Raw genomic sequence first — 17319 nt, forward strand, 5'->3', positions numbered from 1 at the left:
TCTCTCTATATGTATACATATCTTGTATGAATGCCAACTCATTACTAGATGGTCCAATTCATTATTAACAAAAAAAATTCCATAATTATATTATTCATTAATAAATTTAAAAAAAAAACTCATAATTGAAAACGAAATAATTTATGGTATATTGGAATCCATCCAGAAAACAGAGCATACCTTAGGCCTGCTCTGCCATATGCAAGATTATCCACAACATATTCAGTCCTTTCTCCTTTTTTTTCCCTATTTTTTTTGGGGGGGGGCACTGGTTCAATCATTTAAATAATTTAGCCCAAATGAGCTTTGTCATTTTTTGCCAGTGTTAGGGGAGTGGGGGACCTGGGTAGCCCTCTGCTAAATTTTGATTACTGGAATAGCTGTACAATTTCTTTTTTTTTTTTTTTTTTGTTTGTTTCCCCCCCCCCCCCCCATTTTGTTCTCTCTATTAGGAAATGAATGTTTGTTTCTAACCAAACTACTTTCTTCATCAATACTCAACTTTAATTACTTTGACATCAAAACATATCCTTAACTATCAATCATCCTGCAATGACAGAGCACCAAAGGATTCCTATGTCCTTTTAGAAATTACATCACAAGAATTACCAAGTTACTCATCCAATGGCCACAAATTTCAAACAATGCACCATACATCACAATTTTTAAGTTTAAGCCACACCCAAGAGCAAGAAAAGGCTTGGAGCATAAACAAATAGACAGATTTGTGTAGTTTAGAGTAAATTTAATATGGTTTAAGATGAATTTCAATACTGAAAATTATATATATATATATATATATATATATATATATATAATAGAAATATATTGGTAGCAGAGAAGGCCAATAATTATATTTTTTATATCGTATATTATATGAGATTGCAGGTAATATTATTTTAGAATTAGAGTTCTGAAAGATTGTATTACACTTTTTTTTATCGCACTAGAATTTTATCTCTATTTTGTCTATATATGAACATAAATCTTACTGTTCAACTATATTAAATTTTTTGTATCTATTATATTTTCTTGTTTTCCTAACATTGCAAATATGAATGCGTATATTTCTAATATTGTGCGTTTATTTCAATATTATAATTGAATTTAAATTTATATATTATGATTTTCGCATGTATTTTATCTTCACCTAATTTTATCGGTGAATTTAGTGATGTGAAAATAAGAGAACATAAATGCACATGGAGAAGAAATAATACTCACATGAAAAGGAACATGGACCTTTATTTGCATTGCTTCCTCAATGCGACACAAGCTTCCATCAAATTACGTAAGCTGCAGTACCAATTATAAATACAAGCAAAAGAAGGTGCAATTGCTTCATGGAGGGTCCAAAATTTTAGGGACCCTTTAACTTGACAAACACAATTAAATTGCCCTTGACCATAAAGGAATAAGGGGGAAGTCCTAAGAGGCAGTTGCCAATTGCAATGGTCATTTATGACAGTGGAGCCTTGTGTATCCAAAAGTGCCAAAATAAAAAAAGAAAACTGACCCATTTCATGTTTTTTTTTCCCTCTTCTTCTCATTATAAACAAAATAATTTTCTGTCCCATGATTGGGAATTTAATCATGATTGGCCTCTCTTCTCTATCCAGGAACTTGTGGTTCATTTGCATGTCTAAAAACAGGAAATTATTAGGGTTTTTAATAATTCACTTGACATAGATCACAGTTTCTTTTTTTTCTTTTTTTTTAATTTCTTACCAGTAAAAAATTTCATGGGAATTTTCAGAAACTAGATCTTGACCAGCATTTTCTAGAATTTAAGTGGCAGAACTCATCAGAGTATCTTGATGATCACATGATGATACTGTTCATGGCCTAAATGCTCTACATAATTACAATTGAAAATTGCATAGAAACAACGGCTGCACAAACACTTTCTTCACTCATACTCAAGCTAATTTTTATGGTAATAATTCGGAATTAAACTATAGAATTCATCTTTCTTTCCAATTTTTATTTCTTATCTCAATTTGTTTGTTAAAGAAATTAAGCATGGTGGTTCAACTCCTAATCACAATCCTAACCAACCCAATTGCTATATATATGTGTTATATATTCTCAATCAAAAAATGATCTTTCTTGGTTTTTGTTTGTTTCTTGAGAAAATAATGTGGTACCTAACACCTATTTCTTGATAATAATTATGAAAGAGAGTGTTTAGTGCCAAGAAAAGCTTGACTTTTAACCTAATCAAGATCACAATTAATTGGTTCAATGCATATTTTTTTTCTATTGCTTGACAAACAATTCTTGTATAGCTCAATCTTTCCTTTATATTGCTGAATTCCAAAAATAATAATAATAAATAATTTTTTTCAAAGTCTATAGAAGGTGAAAAAAAATCATTGAATTTTTAGTTGTTAGTTAGTTTTGATGATGCAAAACCAACTAATCTTATTATTCCTTGAACATATTGGCTAAGTGTATGAAGAGAAAATGGCCAGCTATTAGACCTACTCTCACCTAAGAAATTATAATTATTAATTTAATTATAATTATCAAGTTGTTAAGCTATGGTTGTTAGCTAATATTAATCTAACCAATAAATTGCCTAATTAAACAACTATGCCTCAAATAATATTATAATTGAAGTTGTTATGCCAACTTTGATCAATTCTCATTATTTCTAATTTCACAATATTATTAATTATATTTTTTTCCTTTTGCTATAAATTCTTTTAAATAATAAAAAACATATAACCAACAAAATAAGAAGAAAAGAAAGGTTTTATAGTTGAATTAAAGATAAAGTAAATTAAAAATTGATAGGCCAACACAAAATTATTAAATATTATTATTAGCTAGAAAGCCATTGCAACCCATGATGTTAACTTTTGAACATCCTCCATATAAATATATGATCTGGTCATAATCTCAAAATCTCACATTATATTATAGTTTTCATAACAAACAAATTTTTGTTGACTTCTTTTTTTCTTTATTATTTTTAAAATGTTTATTAATTTTTTATTTTTAATCTTAGATTAGGGATTGGAGGGTGATGAAGTTGAATCACCATCAATAAATTTTAAAGGCACTTGCATAGACTATCAATGCACGTAAATATAATTTTGGCATTAAAAAAAATTATCTAAGTTGTTGAGTTGAGCCATTGGGAGGATGCTTTCATTCACATGCTACTATATATAATTAATAAGACCTAGCTATTTCTATGTGCTAAGCATGCATGCTCTAGTAAAAAAATATTGTTCAATGGCATAAATTTTTTGTTTTTTTTTTTTAAATATTGAAAATGGAGAAATTGAAAGAAGTTTCTTAAAGAAGGTGCTTAATGGGCATCATTATCAGGTGTTCTATTAAACAAATAGAAAATGGTAGAAAAGCAATCACTTTCTTATATGACTAAAGAATATTTGACTTCAAAAGCCACCCATTGGTTAGTTGGCAACTTTGAACACAACACATCCCTACGTTTCCTTTCTCTTCCTCTCTATTCTTCCAAGAAAATTATTCAGTAACTCCCTTATTCATAGAAAAATGCATTTTTTTAATTTGACGGTCCAACAGAGTTGCATTTATATTTCCCCTTTTTTTGAAATAATATTTTCCTTAGAGTTATTATAATGTATAGTTGAAAAAACAGGGTAAAAAAAATAAAGAAAAGGGTCCTGGCCCCACATCTGTCATGACTGAAAAAACTAGTGAACTTTTATCATTTTTGTCGAACCATTTTGAAAATGACAGACCAATGAATCCTCTCTCAAACTGGTAATTAACAGCTGTGAGTCACAGACTTAGTGAGATAGCTTATTGGGGACTCTAAACAACAAACATTTTCGTAGCTTAAGGGTTTGTTTGGCTTGCTTAAGAAATGAATTTAAGATTATTATGATGGCTATATAATTGCCCATATCTTTCCCATGTGTCATTATTGTGATTAATCAACCCTTAAATATCACTTGAATGACAAGCAAGTAAGTGGGTTGAAGGACCCACTTATCTTGCCATGTCAGCATTGCTCCAATTTATTTCTATTGATGGTTTGTCAAGAAGGACTTAATCATAATTATTTGAATAAATTTTAAAGTAAATAAATTATTATCTCAACCCACTAAGCTCTAATTTAATTAAAATAAATTCCAATAAAATAAAAACTAGACATAGTTAGCATTAGCAACTTGTTTGCCATATGGAAGATAAGCTGCACTGTCCCTATACCTAGGACTAAACAATTCTTCACTGGCCCCATCCAAACTGTGCTAAAGAAGAAAGTCAATGATACGTCCACATGGCAAAATCAGAGAGGTCACTATCGTCCACGTGAGCGAAGATGCCAGCATGGACACATAGTGGATGACAGCTGGCAACTGAAGAAATCATTGAGGAACAAAAACGACATGACAGACTGGAACTGAGGAATTGCGGCAGCTCACATGGATGGCTTTTCCACAACAGGACAACGCCCATTCTCCAAGTGTATGCCTAAAGCTGCACTCAACCTCTCTCATCTTTTATTATTTTTTAATTTTTTAAATTTTAGTGGTTTTTGAATTTTTTTTTTTAAAAAAAAATTATTAAGAACCCAAATTATATACAAATTCTTTTTTTTTTTCTTTTGAGAAAGTAGATTAAATATTTCTATTTGCAATCAAATCAGCAACTATTATTAGCTAGATTAAAAAAAACCATGGAGATATTGCAATATATTTTTTTAAAATTTAGAAATTAATTAGTTAGTTTTTGATAACCGCATGATTTTTTTTTTCGGCCCCTAGCTTGACCCATCAGGACGGTCCGCGACTTAAAGGCCCTGAACTTTCCAACTGAATCTGATTCACCCCGCTCAGCTTCGAGACTGGACTCCTACTAGACCCTCCAGTCAGATCGGTCCAGTCCATCTGGCCCTGAGACCGGACCTTCACTGGATTCGGTTTCTTTATCTCCAACCATGTCATAAGAAAAAAGGACAACAAGCCCAGTCACTTCACAATCCTATCTGCTCGCGCGCCAAAAAACTATTAAATGGCCGCCTAACACAGGAAAGGTCAGTGCATTATCTATACGTACGAACCCATACAACAGAAAAAGTGATCCTATAGCAGAAAGATGGTAACACGCCACTGAAAAGATAGGATAAAAGGAAAGACACCCTCCTCACAGGAAAAAGCTTTTTTCTAAGTCCACGTAACCCTTTGTAAGCCTTATTTTCTAAATATCATATCATCAGTTTTTATATTAAATGAATTAAATAATAATTATTTTATTTTATTCTATTTTATTTCATAATTAGTTTGCAATAATTTTTGGAGAAAAAATAATTGACCTCGTCTAATCTTGCGCTTAACAACATTAATATTTTCCATTATCAAAATCCTACTTAGATAGTAACTTCAAAGCCACTTTCTTTAAATAATGCCTTCAAAACTTTGTCCAAATCACACTTCGTCTCCATTTTCCATTCCACTTCCAACAACGCGTATAGGGAGGCTTTCAGCTCTGAGACTTCGCGTCCCGCCGCCCATTCTCTCTCTTTTTAATTCTTCTCTCTCCGTCTATGTGCCTGTAATAAGGCATTATTCATCTCCCCATCAAGAAAGCTCAGAAGGCCTCTCTTTCTCTTGACAGAAGCAAGATAGTTCTTAGTTTGATGGCAAAACCAAAGCACAATGCTAAGAAAGTTTCTTATATTTCTGTTCCATCAGAAGTAATCAACAGTTTATCTTCTTCTTCGCTGCAGACTCTGCTTCTCTCACCAAAAAAACCATCAAGGAACAGGTTCTTAAGTTGGAGTTCATATAAGAGCCCAAGAGTTTGGTTCTTTGGTCTCTTTCTCTTTGGTTTTCTTGGTATGCTCAAGTTATGGTTCGATCTTGATCCTTTAGTTCCTTTCTATCCATACCCATGTCTCACAAGTCAAACTCAGGGGAACTCATTCCCAAATGGGTACTCAAGATCGCAGCTTGTTGTCCCTTCAAATGGCCAAAAAAATAAAGAGCCTGGACCTGTTAATGGTATGGGACAAAAATCTGTAGTAGCTTTGGCTTCAAGCAGTGAAAAAAGCGGTGAAAGCGCTGCCGAAGACGAGCCTTTGAAGATTATTGTTCAATCTAAGCCCCTACTATCAAATGGATATGGAAAATCAGATGGGGATGGAAAGGAGAGTGAGTTCTGGATGCAGCCTGATGGATTGGGTTATAAGCCATGTTTGGACTTCAGTTCGGAGTATAGGAGAGGAAGTGAGGTGATAGTGAAGGATAGAAGGAAGTATTTACTAGTTGTAGTTTCTGGTGGTATGAATCAGCAAAGGAATCAAATTGTGGATGCTGTGGTGATTGCAAGGATCCTTGGTGCTGCTTTGGTTGTTCCTATCCTGCAAGTCAATGTCATATGGGGAGACGAAAGGTAAGAAAACTAGCTGGGTATAATATTATGAGCTAATATCTCCATTTTCTTCTGAAAAAAAAAAATCTTCTTTTGCTCAACCCATGTGTCGCTTTTATGTGTTTTACCAAAGACAATTTGTTGCTAAAATTTGTTTTCAATTTACTTTTATTGTCATTTAGGCGAAAAAGGAAAGGAAAACTGAGGAGCTGAGTTTTAATAAGCTCTTTCTAGGAAATAAAAGTGATTTCTTTTCTTTGCTAGTCTGGGCTGTTTTGTTCAATCATAGAATAAATAAATTTTATGTTTTCAGCGATATTGTTCTTGGTTTGTTGTTTAGGCCATTTTGATTCAGTTTTGAATATGAAAGTTTCCTGCTTTGATGGAAACTGTGCTGTCTTCCTTGTTCTATCTATAAATGGTTTATGCTGTGGTCTTGCTTTGCAGAGAAGATTGAAATTGGTATTTTTTGTTCTAAATGGTGAATGCAGTGAATTTTCTGATATATTTGACCTGGAGCATTTCAAGGGAGTTCTAGCTAAAGATGTGAGGATAGTTTCATCATTGCCATCAACACATATAATGACAAGGCCAGTGGTGGAAAGACGAACTCCTCTACATGTATCCCCTCAATGGATCCGTGCTCGCTATCTCAAGCGAGTAAGAATTCTTGCTGAAATTTGCAACTTTAGAGTAACTGATGTAACTTCTTCAAGTTGCTTTCTACTTTTGGAACTTTTGCTGAATTTGTGCTTGAATAATTGCTTTAGCTTCTTTCTATTGCTTGCTACTTTAGAATTGTTGCTCAGTTTGTTATTTGGAGTAATTACTTCTTGGTTGTTTGGGAGTAAGACACATTGATTTGGTAAATGGAATAAAGAGAAAGACCAAAAGGATAGATAAGGCACCAGCTGTTAGTTTGTACTCGGGCAAAAATGGCCCACAGTTTGTTAGAGTAGCATGAATGTGTGCTTTTTGGATTTTGCTTTGCTTTTGGCTTTGACAATATTGGGTTCTGGTAGTTGCAGCAACATATCACCAATAAATTCTCTGGATGTTGAAATTTGTAAAAATTTCTTAATTTGTTGGGTCCTATTTTCTTTTAGCCGTCCATGGTGATTCCTTAATTTCATATTACTATTGTATAAGTTTTAGTTGTTGGATAGTATTTTTAAGGGAATGACTAATTCAAGGCATCGCTGATTATCCATGTATGCATATTCTTATCACTTGGCAAAAGACAAAACACACCAGTGGACACCAATTGACCCAGTTCATCTTACACTTAATTCACTCTGTTTCTACAGCTTAATCGGGAAGGGGTTTTGCTTTTGCGCGGTTTGGATTCAAGGCTCTCTAAAGATCTTCCTTCTGATCTTCAGAAACTTCGTTGCAAGGTATTGTAGGATTTCTGTTTTGCATTTTCCATTTCACTTTCAGTTTACTGACTGAATAGCTTAATTTGGATTATTAAACTTCATCATCTGAGCAAAGTGTGTTGAGAAAATCCATCTTTCTTTAACCTATTTTTCATCAAATTTCATTCTTCCAAATTTAGAATTCTGAATATAGCAGCCTCTGATTTCTTATTTATTTGTCTTCAGGTGGCATTCCATGCATTGAGGTTTGCTCCATCGATTGTGGAGCTTGGAAACAGACTTGCAGAGAGGATGCGGAGCAAGGGACCATACCTCGCTCTTCATCTACGGATGGAGAAGGATGTATGGGTGAGGACAGGGTGCCTTCCTGGTTTGAGTCCCGAATACGATGAGATGATCAACAATGAGAGAAAACAAAGGCCTGAACTTCTCACCGGAAGATCAAATATGACTTACCATGAGAGAAAACTTGCAGGCCTCTGCCCCCTGAATGCCTTGGAGGTGACAAGGTTAGAATACAATACCAAGTGTTAGAAACCATTATTGCCCCTATCTACCCTTCTCCATGTAATGGATTTCTAATAGTTTTGCATTCTTTTTATGTGGTGTTAATTTTTTAGGCTGCTTAAAGCTCTTGGAGCTCCAAAAGATGCAAGAATATATTGGGCTGGAGGGCAGCCACTTGGTGGTAAAGAAGCTTTGTTGCCATTAACCGATGAATTTCCTCATTTCTACAACAAGGAAGATCTGGCCTTGCCTGGTGAACTAGAACCAGTTGCAAACAAGGCTTCCTTGATGGCTGCCATTGATTATATAGTCTCAGAAAAGAGTGATGTTTTCATGGCGTCTCATGGCGGAAATATGGGTCATGCAATCCAGGTACAGCTCACTATCACCATATTTGCTACCGATGGCATCTAATATAAACTCGACCTCACATGCGACCAACTTCATAACTGTTACATTAATATATGAGGATAGCTACAACCTATATTACCTAATTAGTATGTTGTTTCATGAAGTGCAAAAGATGCTTTACCTAAACAGAAGTTTGTTCTTGATACAGGGACAACGAGCATACGCAGGGCACAAGAAATATATCACCCCTAACAAAAGACACATGCTTCCTTTTTTTCTCAAGTCCTCTCTCCCTGAACCAGAGTTCAATAGAATCATAAAAGACTTGCACAGTGACTCGTTGGGGCAACCAGAACTGAGGAATAACAAAGCTGGAAGAGATGTGACAAAGTATCCAGTTCCTGAATGTATGTGCAAGGATTCACATACTCATACCTCCAAGTGATCAAATGCCAAAGATTGCCAACAAAGAGATGAGAATGCAACAGATTGCTTCATCTGAAACTTGACATTTCATCGATGAAATCCCATGAGCTGTTTCAAAAATGTGATACATTTTCAGTATTGCAGGCAATGATGGTTTTGAGGAGCACCATTTTTGAATCGCAGCCCCGGCAGGTTTGCTTTCCTTGCAAGTAAACTCATCATTCATCCTTATTCTCCCTACTTGTATGTATGTAGTGTACATGAGAGGTAATATAGGTATATTTATAGAAGAATGATATGTAATACGGAGTCATTTTTTCCTATTCAGGATAGATTGTTCTTGTTACCCAATTCATTCTTTGTACTAAAACCACCACAGATCCATACGTGTATATGTAAAATAAATAATTTCCACTCATATTTTATTAGAATTCTGTCACACCCTTGCCTCCATATGCTCAACTGCAAAAGATTGCCAACAGAGATATGAGAAAGCAACAGATTGCTTCATCTGAAACATTTTCTCAATCCCATGAACTGTTTTGAAAATGTGATACATTGTTAGTATTCCAGGCAATGATGGTTTTGAGAAGCACCATTTCTGAAGCGCAGCCGCGGCTGGTTGACACCATATTTAAATAATTTATGGTGAGTTTAATTTATTTTATGGATTTAAATAGTAATTTGTTCAGAACATAGATAAGTGCTGCCTTACATGTAAAATACTAGGTATGAATATTGAATATGTTTATAATATCACATAATTTCATCACAACTTTTGAAAATTATTTTATTAACAGATGAGTTGCACAAGGATTAGGTTAACATTCGGTTGGTTCGATTCAAAATCGAATTGAACAGTGAAAACTGAACTAAATTGATTTTGTGCAGAAACTAATTTGAATCGAATCAGTTTGATTTGATTTTAATTCGGTTTAGTTTAATCGGTTGGGCGTTTTTCATAGATTTTTTATTTTTTATCTCTTATTTTTAATATTTTAAAATTTAACTAAAATATTTCAATTTTAATTATAGTTTAATCTTAATTTCATTAAAAATAATATATTATTATTAATAATAAGTTCGATTCCATCGATTTTTTTCTAATTAAATCAAATTAAAATAATTGAAATTTTTAGAAATAAAAATCAAATCCAAATGAGTAACAAATCGAATTAAAATTTTAAATTAATTTAATTAGATTATTTTTTTTTTCGGTTTGAACGGTTGACTCTAAGTTAATTCAGACTTCCTCTAATCTCTTAAGTAGAATGCTACCACACACAAGTTTATTTTATTGATACAAACCAAGTTCCATTGATCATGGAACTTAATGACACATATTTCAAGCACACAAGTTTATATTATTGGTACAAACCAACTTCCGTATATCGTGGAAGTTTATAACGCATATTTCGAGCGCATTTTTTCTGGTTTCTTCAAGAAGAGTTCAAAGTCCTCTTCTGTTGGATCTCGGTTGGCATATTTTTTCTAGCAATTGTAGCCTGTTGGGGAAGTAACCACAGTATGCATATTGGCCAAAGTTCGCAGCTGCATGATGACCAGAAGATACCAAAATTATGGTAGTTGAAACTTGGATCAAGTCCTCCTGGGTGTTCAGGACAGGCCACCATGGTTCATCCTTCTTGTCACCATGGCCTTTGGTTCTAACTTCTTCCCACCATGCTTGAAGTTCCCTGTCAGATTTCACCTTCTCTACTTTTGGATAGTAGTGGTTCACATATTCAGTAAACCATTGTTTAATTGCATCCCAAATAAGCAGACTATCATTGGCATATGGGTAGCCTTTGATTGCTAGCTTTAGGCCATGCTTTGCTGTTGGATCCTCAACTGCCAATCCCCTGAAATTAAACCAAGTAAAAGATTACCTCAATAGCACAGGCCTCAATGTGCTATCATTCACAAGGAAGAACAAAGTCCTGTAACCATATAATGTCATGTCTTCAAGCTTCCTTGCTTTGGCCACATATGGTAATAGAATATCATGGTAATCTAATATAAATAGACTCTTCTGCTCCAAAGCCTATAAATCCCTCAATTTTCAAGGACTTGTTTAGCTTCAAAATCAACATTTTAATCATTGGATAAATTATATTTTAGTCTTTAAATTTTTATGTAATTAACATATCGGTCCCTATATTTTTAAAATCGACCATTTAAATCCCCGTATAATCAATCGCCTAAACTGGAGATCCCTCAATCTGTAATTCCAAAATACCCTTGTAAACACTTAAATTCTTTTCAATGTAGACGAAAATTTTATATTATATAAACTATATTTTGATTCCTGAATTTTAGCATAATTAACAAATTAGTTTTTATATTTTTAAAATTAAATTATTAAATCATTTCATATTTAATCTGTCTAAAATTATAGTTTTTTTTATTTATTGTAGGTATTATTTCAAACCTAGTTGATAATCAAACTTTTTTTGAAAGTATAATTACTTACTAAAATACTTTTTATAAAAGTTTACAACATATTTAAAGGGGGACTTGATACCATTAAAAATAAGTTAAATTATAAGTATTTTATGAAAGTTTTAAAGTTATAAATATTGAAATATTTTAATGAATGAAAATTAAAGAAAAAATATTAAAAATTAGTTAAATAAGATATTATTAACAAAAGTTAATGGAGATTTAAGTGTTTTTTCAAATGAAAAATAAGGATCAAAATATTTAAATTATAATAGATAAGGACAAATTGACTATAGAGAGATTTAAATATATGATTTTAAAAATATAGGGACCGATAATTAATTATGCTAAAATTTAAATATTCAAGTATAGTTTATTAATTTAAGATGGGTAATAAAGACATTTTTAAAATTGATGGTGGTATTTCTAATTTAGACGGATCAAGAATTTAAGTGTTCATGCTAAAATTCGTTAATGATGGGTGCATAAAGAAGAACTGAACTAATTTTTTGATTTCAGAAACACAAATTTTCTCTTCCAATTCTCAATCCCTGTGAAAGAAGCTAGTAGCACCCTTCGGCTGAAGCAAATGGCAAGAGAAGAGATTCGCGGGAGCTCAATGTTTCAAAAGACCAAGAATTGATAAATATAAACATGGAGACCAAAAGTTAAAGTCAACTGGATAATATCTTCACTGAAAATCTTCTTTACGCAGGCCTCCGTTGCTATGGCTAGAGGATTTCAAGACTCCCGACTCAGATTTAATTTGGTTCACAAGGTAGGAAGCCATAAATTCGTCAGTTCTGAGAAGCTGAACTCGAGTGGCTTATCCAAAAAGATTGTTTGCCTCGCATTTTCCCTGATTTACTGCTGCAGAAAAAGGAGGGAGGCTCAAAGGACTCACCAGTGACAATATCATTGCAGTAGGAGCTATTCAGCGGCAGCGGTAGTGGGCTAGAAGAGTCGGCCACCGAGCAAGCTTGGATCTGGACATAGATTAGGATGTATGTATATTGAATATATTTATAGTATCACACAGTTTCATGCACAACATTTTTTCTTTTATTAATTGATGAGCAACATCAACTTTCCCAAGCAGAATGCTATAACAGATGAGTTTATTTCAGGGAACAAGCCAAATTTCATAGAATATGGAGCTTAACAACACACATTTTTCAAAAGCATAACTAATTATCGATTATTGTTGTTCAATAAAAGCAACTCAGATTGAAATGCTATTTGGAACACCCTTTCCTGTAACCCCAGATTCAGAGAATGGCTTCAAGAGTTCATAGGGAACAACTCCAGCTCCAGCTCTATTTGTGTTCTTCAAATCATTATTCCTTTCATCAATAGTAGCTTCAAGCTCCTTCAGTCTTGCATTGAACCTTTCATAGGCAGTCTTAATGACAGGATCTGCTACCCAAGATGGTTCCCAAGTGTCTCCAATGTACTCCTCATCAGGTGAATGGCTTGATAAAACATCCAAAATAGCCATAACTTTAGTTGCTTGCTGCTGTGAAGGGAACAATTGTAGCAGTGCTTTTTCTGGTTTCTTTAAGAAGAGTTCGAAGTCCTCCTCTGCTGGATCCTCAGTTGGCATGTTGTTTCTAGCAATTGTTGGCCTGTTGGGGAAGTACCCAGCAAACACATATTGGCCGAAGTTCACAGCTGCGTGATGACCTGAAGTTGTCCAAATTATGGTAGCCAAAACTTGGATCAAGTCTTGTTTGGTATTCAGGACAGGCCACCATGTTTCATCCTTCTTGTCTTCATGGCCTTTAGTTCTAACTTCTTCCCACCATGCTTGAAGTTCGCTGTCAGATTTGACTTGGCTGGCTTCTGGATAGTAGTGGTTCACATAATCAGTAACCCATTGCTTTATTGCATCCCAGAGCACCAGACCATCATTGGCGAATGGGTAGTCTTCAATTGCTAGCTTCAGTCCATGCTTTGCTGTAGGATCCTCAACTGCCATTCCCCTGAAAATAAACGATCAACTCAATTAGGACTTCGTTGCCTCTAAGGGAACATAAACAAATTATTGAACAATTAAATGATGAGTACCTGCTGATCAAGTCAGCTGGTAATGCTTCTGTATCAAAGCGCCAGAGCTTGTCATAAGCAACAGAGCTGAGCTCGATGGAGTACTTGCCAGGAGAGAAAGTGCTTTCAATAATTCCACCAGCATTGATGAGCTTTGATCGAGCAAGAGCATTAATTTCCATTGTGTATCTGAAATGAGGATTTAGAAGTCTATAGATGGGATGCATTTCACTGAGTTGTCTATTAGCTGCAATTATGTATGGCTCTACACAGCAATGTGTCCTCAGCCTGGAAAAAAAAGGTTCATGACTGTAAATGCCAAGCTTTTGTGTTGAATTATTTGGCGTTTCATCACTTTAAAAACCTGTATAGTAATTACCAGTGAGAAACAAGTTGGTGGATGCCTGAGTCATGAGCAATGGCATGTGCTTTAGCCATCCTCCATAGCCAGCAGCTAGTGGCATCGTGGCCTGGTGTAAACACTGTTTTCCATTGTGGCCTGTCACCGATTTGTGGGCGAGTGAGTTCAATAGCAACAGGCATCAACGCACTATCATTCACAAGGAAGAACAGAGTCCTGGAACCATATAATGTGGTGCCTTCAAGCTCTCTTACTTTGGCCACATATGGTAATAGAATATCATGGTAATCCAATATAAATAGCCTCTTCTTCTCGAAAGCCTATAAAAGCACCAAGTTTAGAGGACTGAGTAAAAAAATTCCATTTCATCTTTTTTTTATGAAGTATTGTTATTATATTTACCTCTTCAACCGTCATGAATCCTCCTATTTCTTTTTCGACTATTTCCTTTGTGATCGCTGATTCAGCAGGACCATAGATTTTAGGGTCGAGTTTGCTCGTCAGAGGCCATTCCTGTTGGGGAGAAAAATTCACAAATTATTGACTACTCCCAGTGTATGTGTTTCCTCGTCAATAACATCGTGCCACGTGATACTCCACTGTATTGAATAATTTTCCAAGCCCTCATATATACATAATGCACGGATGTATTATATAATTTACCATTAGCTATTAGAACACTTAGTCTTACCGTAACCAACTCTATGCCATAAGGATTGAGGCCGGCAAGAGTTTGACGAGAAAATTCTTCATCTCTGAACCAAGAAAATTTGTCCCCTACAAGAGAAAATTCATTTAAGAAATGATATGATATTTATGTTCACACAAATATGACTAATTTAAGGAAGAGATGAAAGCAAGCCATACTGTCAAACAATTCAGGAGTTTCAAAGCGCAAGATTTCTTTTCCAGTTTCATTAACAGCTTTAACAGTTCTTGGTAACAGTGTCTGAAGATACCAAGGTTTTTCCACGTCTTTGGGCAGTTCAATTCCTTCGTTAAATAGCTGGTCTATGGCAGTAAAGTACGGGAATCCAAGCTTGTCATCAATAATTGCAGTCTCTATTGTGGGCACCAAGGCATGCAACAGAGATTTTGCTGTATTTATACCAAATGAAGCTTGCTTCACCTCAGCAAAAGACTCATCCCTTGGAACATAAAAATCACCACTTCTTGTTTCAGTTAATGGATCTGCAATGGATAACATGTCAGAATTCTCAAGTGAAACTGCAATTCTAATTCTTTGGCGTATAGAATTTTGGATACCTGTTTCAGTGCGAGGACGTCCTGTTCTACAACGTCTGGGATATGGATGTTCTTTGCCGCCAAGAACAGGCCTAGCAAGGTCTTCTTTGGAATCTGGATCTCCAAGATCATTATATACATCGTAGTCGTAAATCCTCTCAAATGACTTTCTCTCTCCTTGCCCATTTCCTCGTAGACTTTCCAACTCCCCTTCTCTTAACCTCTTCAATCCATCTGGTGTGTCGGCTGGTAAGTATGACTGGTTTACAAGATGAGAAAATGACAAATTAAAGGAGTCTATAAAATTATGATGGAAACTAATCAAGGAAGAAGTAGAAGGAGAAGAATATAAGACCTTATTAGTGAAGAAAATTCTCTTATTGGGATTATCATATTTGGAATGAGCCCATGAATTACAAGAAACAGTAACAGGACCCTGAGGAAATCCTTCAAGAACTATGCTCTCTATGAACACTTCCTTGTGATGTTCGTTCTCTATCAGGATGGCTCCAACCTCACCAAATCCAGATGGAACATTGAAATTTGCTTCTAACTTCACCTCTCCAGGCTTATGGCTTCCTAGATGAATATGAGCAAAAGCCTTTATCGTATCCTTTTCCAGCCCCGTTTCTGTTCATGAATAAACCTTGTGAGATATCCATACTTCTTCACTTCTAATATTTTCAGGGAAAAAAAAAAATTCTATGCTGATTGGACAAAAAAGTCCAACTGCATAATTTTACATTTTATTTTAAATTTATTATCTCCGAATTTTTAATTCATTTAATTATAATTTTACATATAAATCATTTTATGCATTCAAGTAATCAAAAATCAAGAAATTATATTTAATAATAGGACCCACTATATAGTGTAGTAAGTTTTTTTTTTTTTTAAGACTAATAAGATTCATTGTTATTTTAATGATTTACCAATTATTGGTTGAACAGATATATATATTTTAGTGTAAATAAAAAAAAAGTCCTTTAATTTAAAATCAAGATTTAAAATTGAAATTTTTACCATTAAAATTTTAAATTTTTATACACATTGCATTGACATTCAATATCTGAAAATTTTATTTAGATATAATTCAATATCTGACTTTTATATATACAATAATCAAATATTGATTATTAGTTATAGTGAAATTTAAATAAAATTTATTAAAATTAATAATTCACATCAATATATAAGTAGTTGTATCGTAAAAATTTTCATAAATTTGGTTTTTTCTATTGAATTAGCCAACGTCTTATTATTAAGAATGCCCACAAAAAAAGATAATAAATAAATAAATAATATACTTACTGTGATCAAGCTCTGCGCTAACAAGTTCCAAAAGGAGACTTTTACCAATGGCATCTGTAAGCTCATCAAGAGGTTTTGTAACACCAATACTAGAGATAAGTCCACCAACTGTTACTTTAACAGTAACAGTTGCCGTCACTGAAACAGCTTCAGTGTGATGCTTAATGGCTGAAATAGCCTTACCAATGATGCTAGCTCGCACGCTAAGGCTTGGGTTTCTCTTTGGGAGACATTTCTTCTGCTTATAGTTAGTAGGAAAGAAAGTGTTTCCATGGCTAGAAAGTGAAGGTTTTGGTGGCAAAAGAGAAAAGGGTTTCGTTGAATTTAGCTTCTGAATCTGAGAGCTTAACATTTTTGCTCAGATTGATGAAGAGCTCGATGATGATGATGATGATGGAGAAGAGAGCACACTGAAGCTTTGGCTATGGCTGGAAAAACTGAGGAAGAGATGCATGAATTTAAAGAGAATGAAGAAGTGGGTCATGTCTAGAATTTAGATATTGTGATAAACGTGTATTTTTGTATGTTTCTTGAGTTCTATTATTAAAATATTTTTATTTTTTTGTATTTAATCTACAGCTACCCAAATTTTATTGTTCTCTCAAATCAGGACATGTTGAAATCATGCCACTCCAATCCATCATTCGATTAAGTCTTCGAGGTGTTTAATTTTTTTTAAATAAATTATTTTAAAAAAACTTAGAAAAAAAAATCTAAATAATTCTTTTCTCCTATATAAAGTTAGATTATATTTTAAAGATCTTTTCTAGTTCCGCTTTACATAAGTTTTTTTTTTAATTTTTTAATTTAATATATGCTAAACTTATAAAAAAAATTATAAATCCTAGCTAGCTAGGCATATTTAATAAAAAAAATAAT

The 17319-nt window shown here is 33.9% G+C and overlaps 3 protein-coding genes across 3 annotated transcripts; 1 reads left to right on the forward strand and 2 right to left on the reverse strand.

Moving 5' to 3' along the window:
* The first annotated feature begins 5414 nt into the window (after positions 1–5414).
* Positions 5415–9474, forward strand: LOC110619741 (O-fucosyltransferase 20). Its single transcript, XM_021763288.2, has 6 exons — positions 5415–6393; positions 6864–7032; positions 7680–7769; positions 7977–8260; positions 8372–8630; positions 8818–9474. The coding sequence occupies exons 1-6, from the start codon at positions 5639–5641 to the stop codon at positions 9052–9054; spliced, it is 1794 nt and encodes a 597-aa protein (XP_021618980.1). The 5' UTR covers positions 5415–5638; the 3' UTR covers positions 9055–9474.
* A 1011-nt stretch (positions 9475–10485) lies between these two features.
* On the reverse strand, positions 10486–10995 carry LOC110619545 (linoleate 13S-lipoxygenase 2-1, chloroplastic-like). Its single transcript, XM_021763057.1, has 2 exons — positions 10940–10995; positions 10486–10897 (listed from the first exon to the last, which is right to left on the reverse strand). Exons 1-2 carry the CDS (start codon positions 10993–10995, stop codon positions 10486–10488), a joined length of 468 nt encoding a protein of 155 aa, XP_021618749.1.
* Positions 10996–12516: 1521 nt separating this feature from the next.
* On the reverse strand, positions 12517–16857 carry LOC110618696 (linoleate 13S-lipoxygenase 2-1, chloroplastic). Its single transcript, XM_021761911.2, has 9 exons — positions 16441–16857; positions 15485–15759; positions 15151–15388; positions 14752–15075; positions 14576–14661; positions 14287–14397; positions 13903–14204; positions 13545–13811; positions 12517–13459 (listed from the first exon to the last, which is right to left on the reverse strand). The coding sequence occupies exons 1-9, from the start codon at positions 16790–16792 to the stop codon at positions 12700–12702; spliced, it is 2715 nt and encodes a 904-aa protein (XP_021617603.1). The 5' UTR covers positions 16793–16857; the 3' UTR covers positions 12517–12699.
* Positions 16858–17319: the final 462 nt, after the last annotated feature.

The sequence above is a fragment of the Manihot esculenta genome, chromosome 7, assembly GCF_001659605.2.
Source record: "Manihot esculenta cultivar AM560-2 chromosome 7, M.esculenta_v8, whole genome shotgun sequence".
Classification (NCBI taxonomy): Eukaryota; Viridiplantae; Streptophyta; class Magnoliopsida; order Malpighiales; family Euphorbiaceae; genus Manihot; species Manihot esculenta.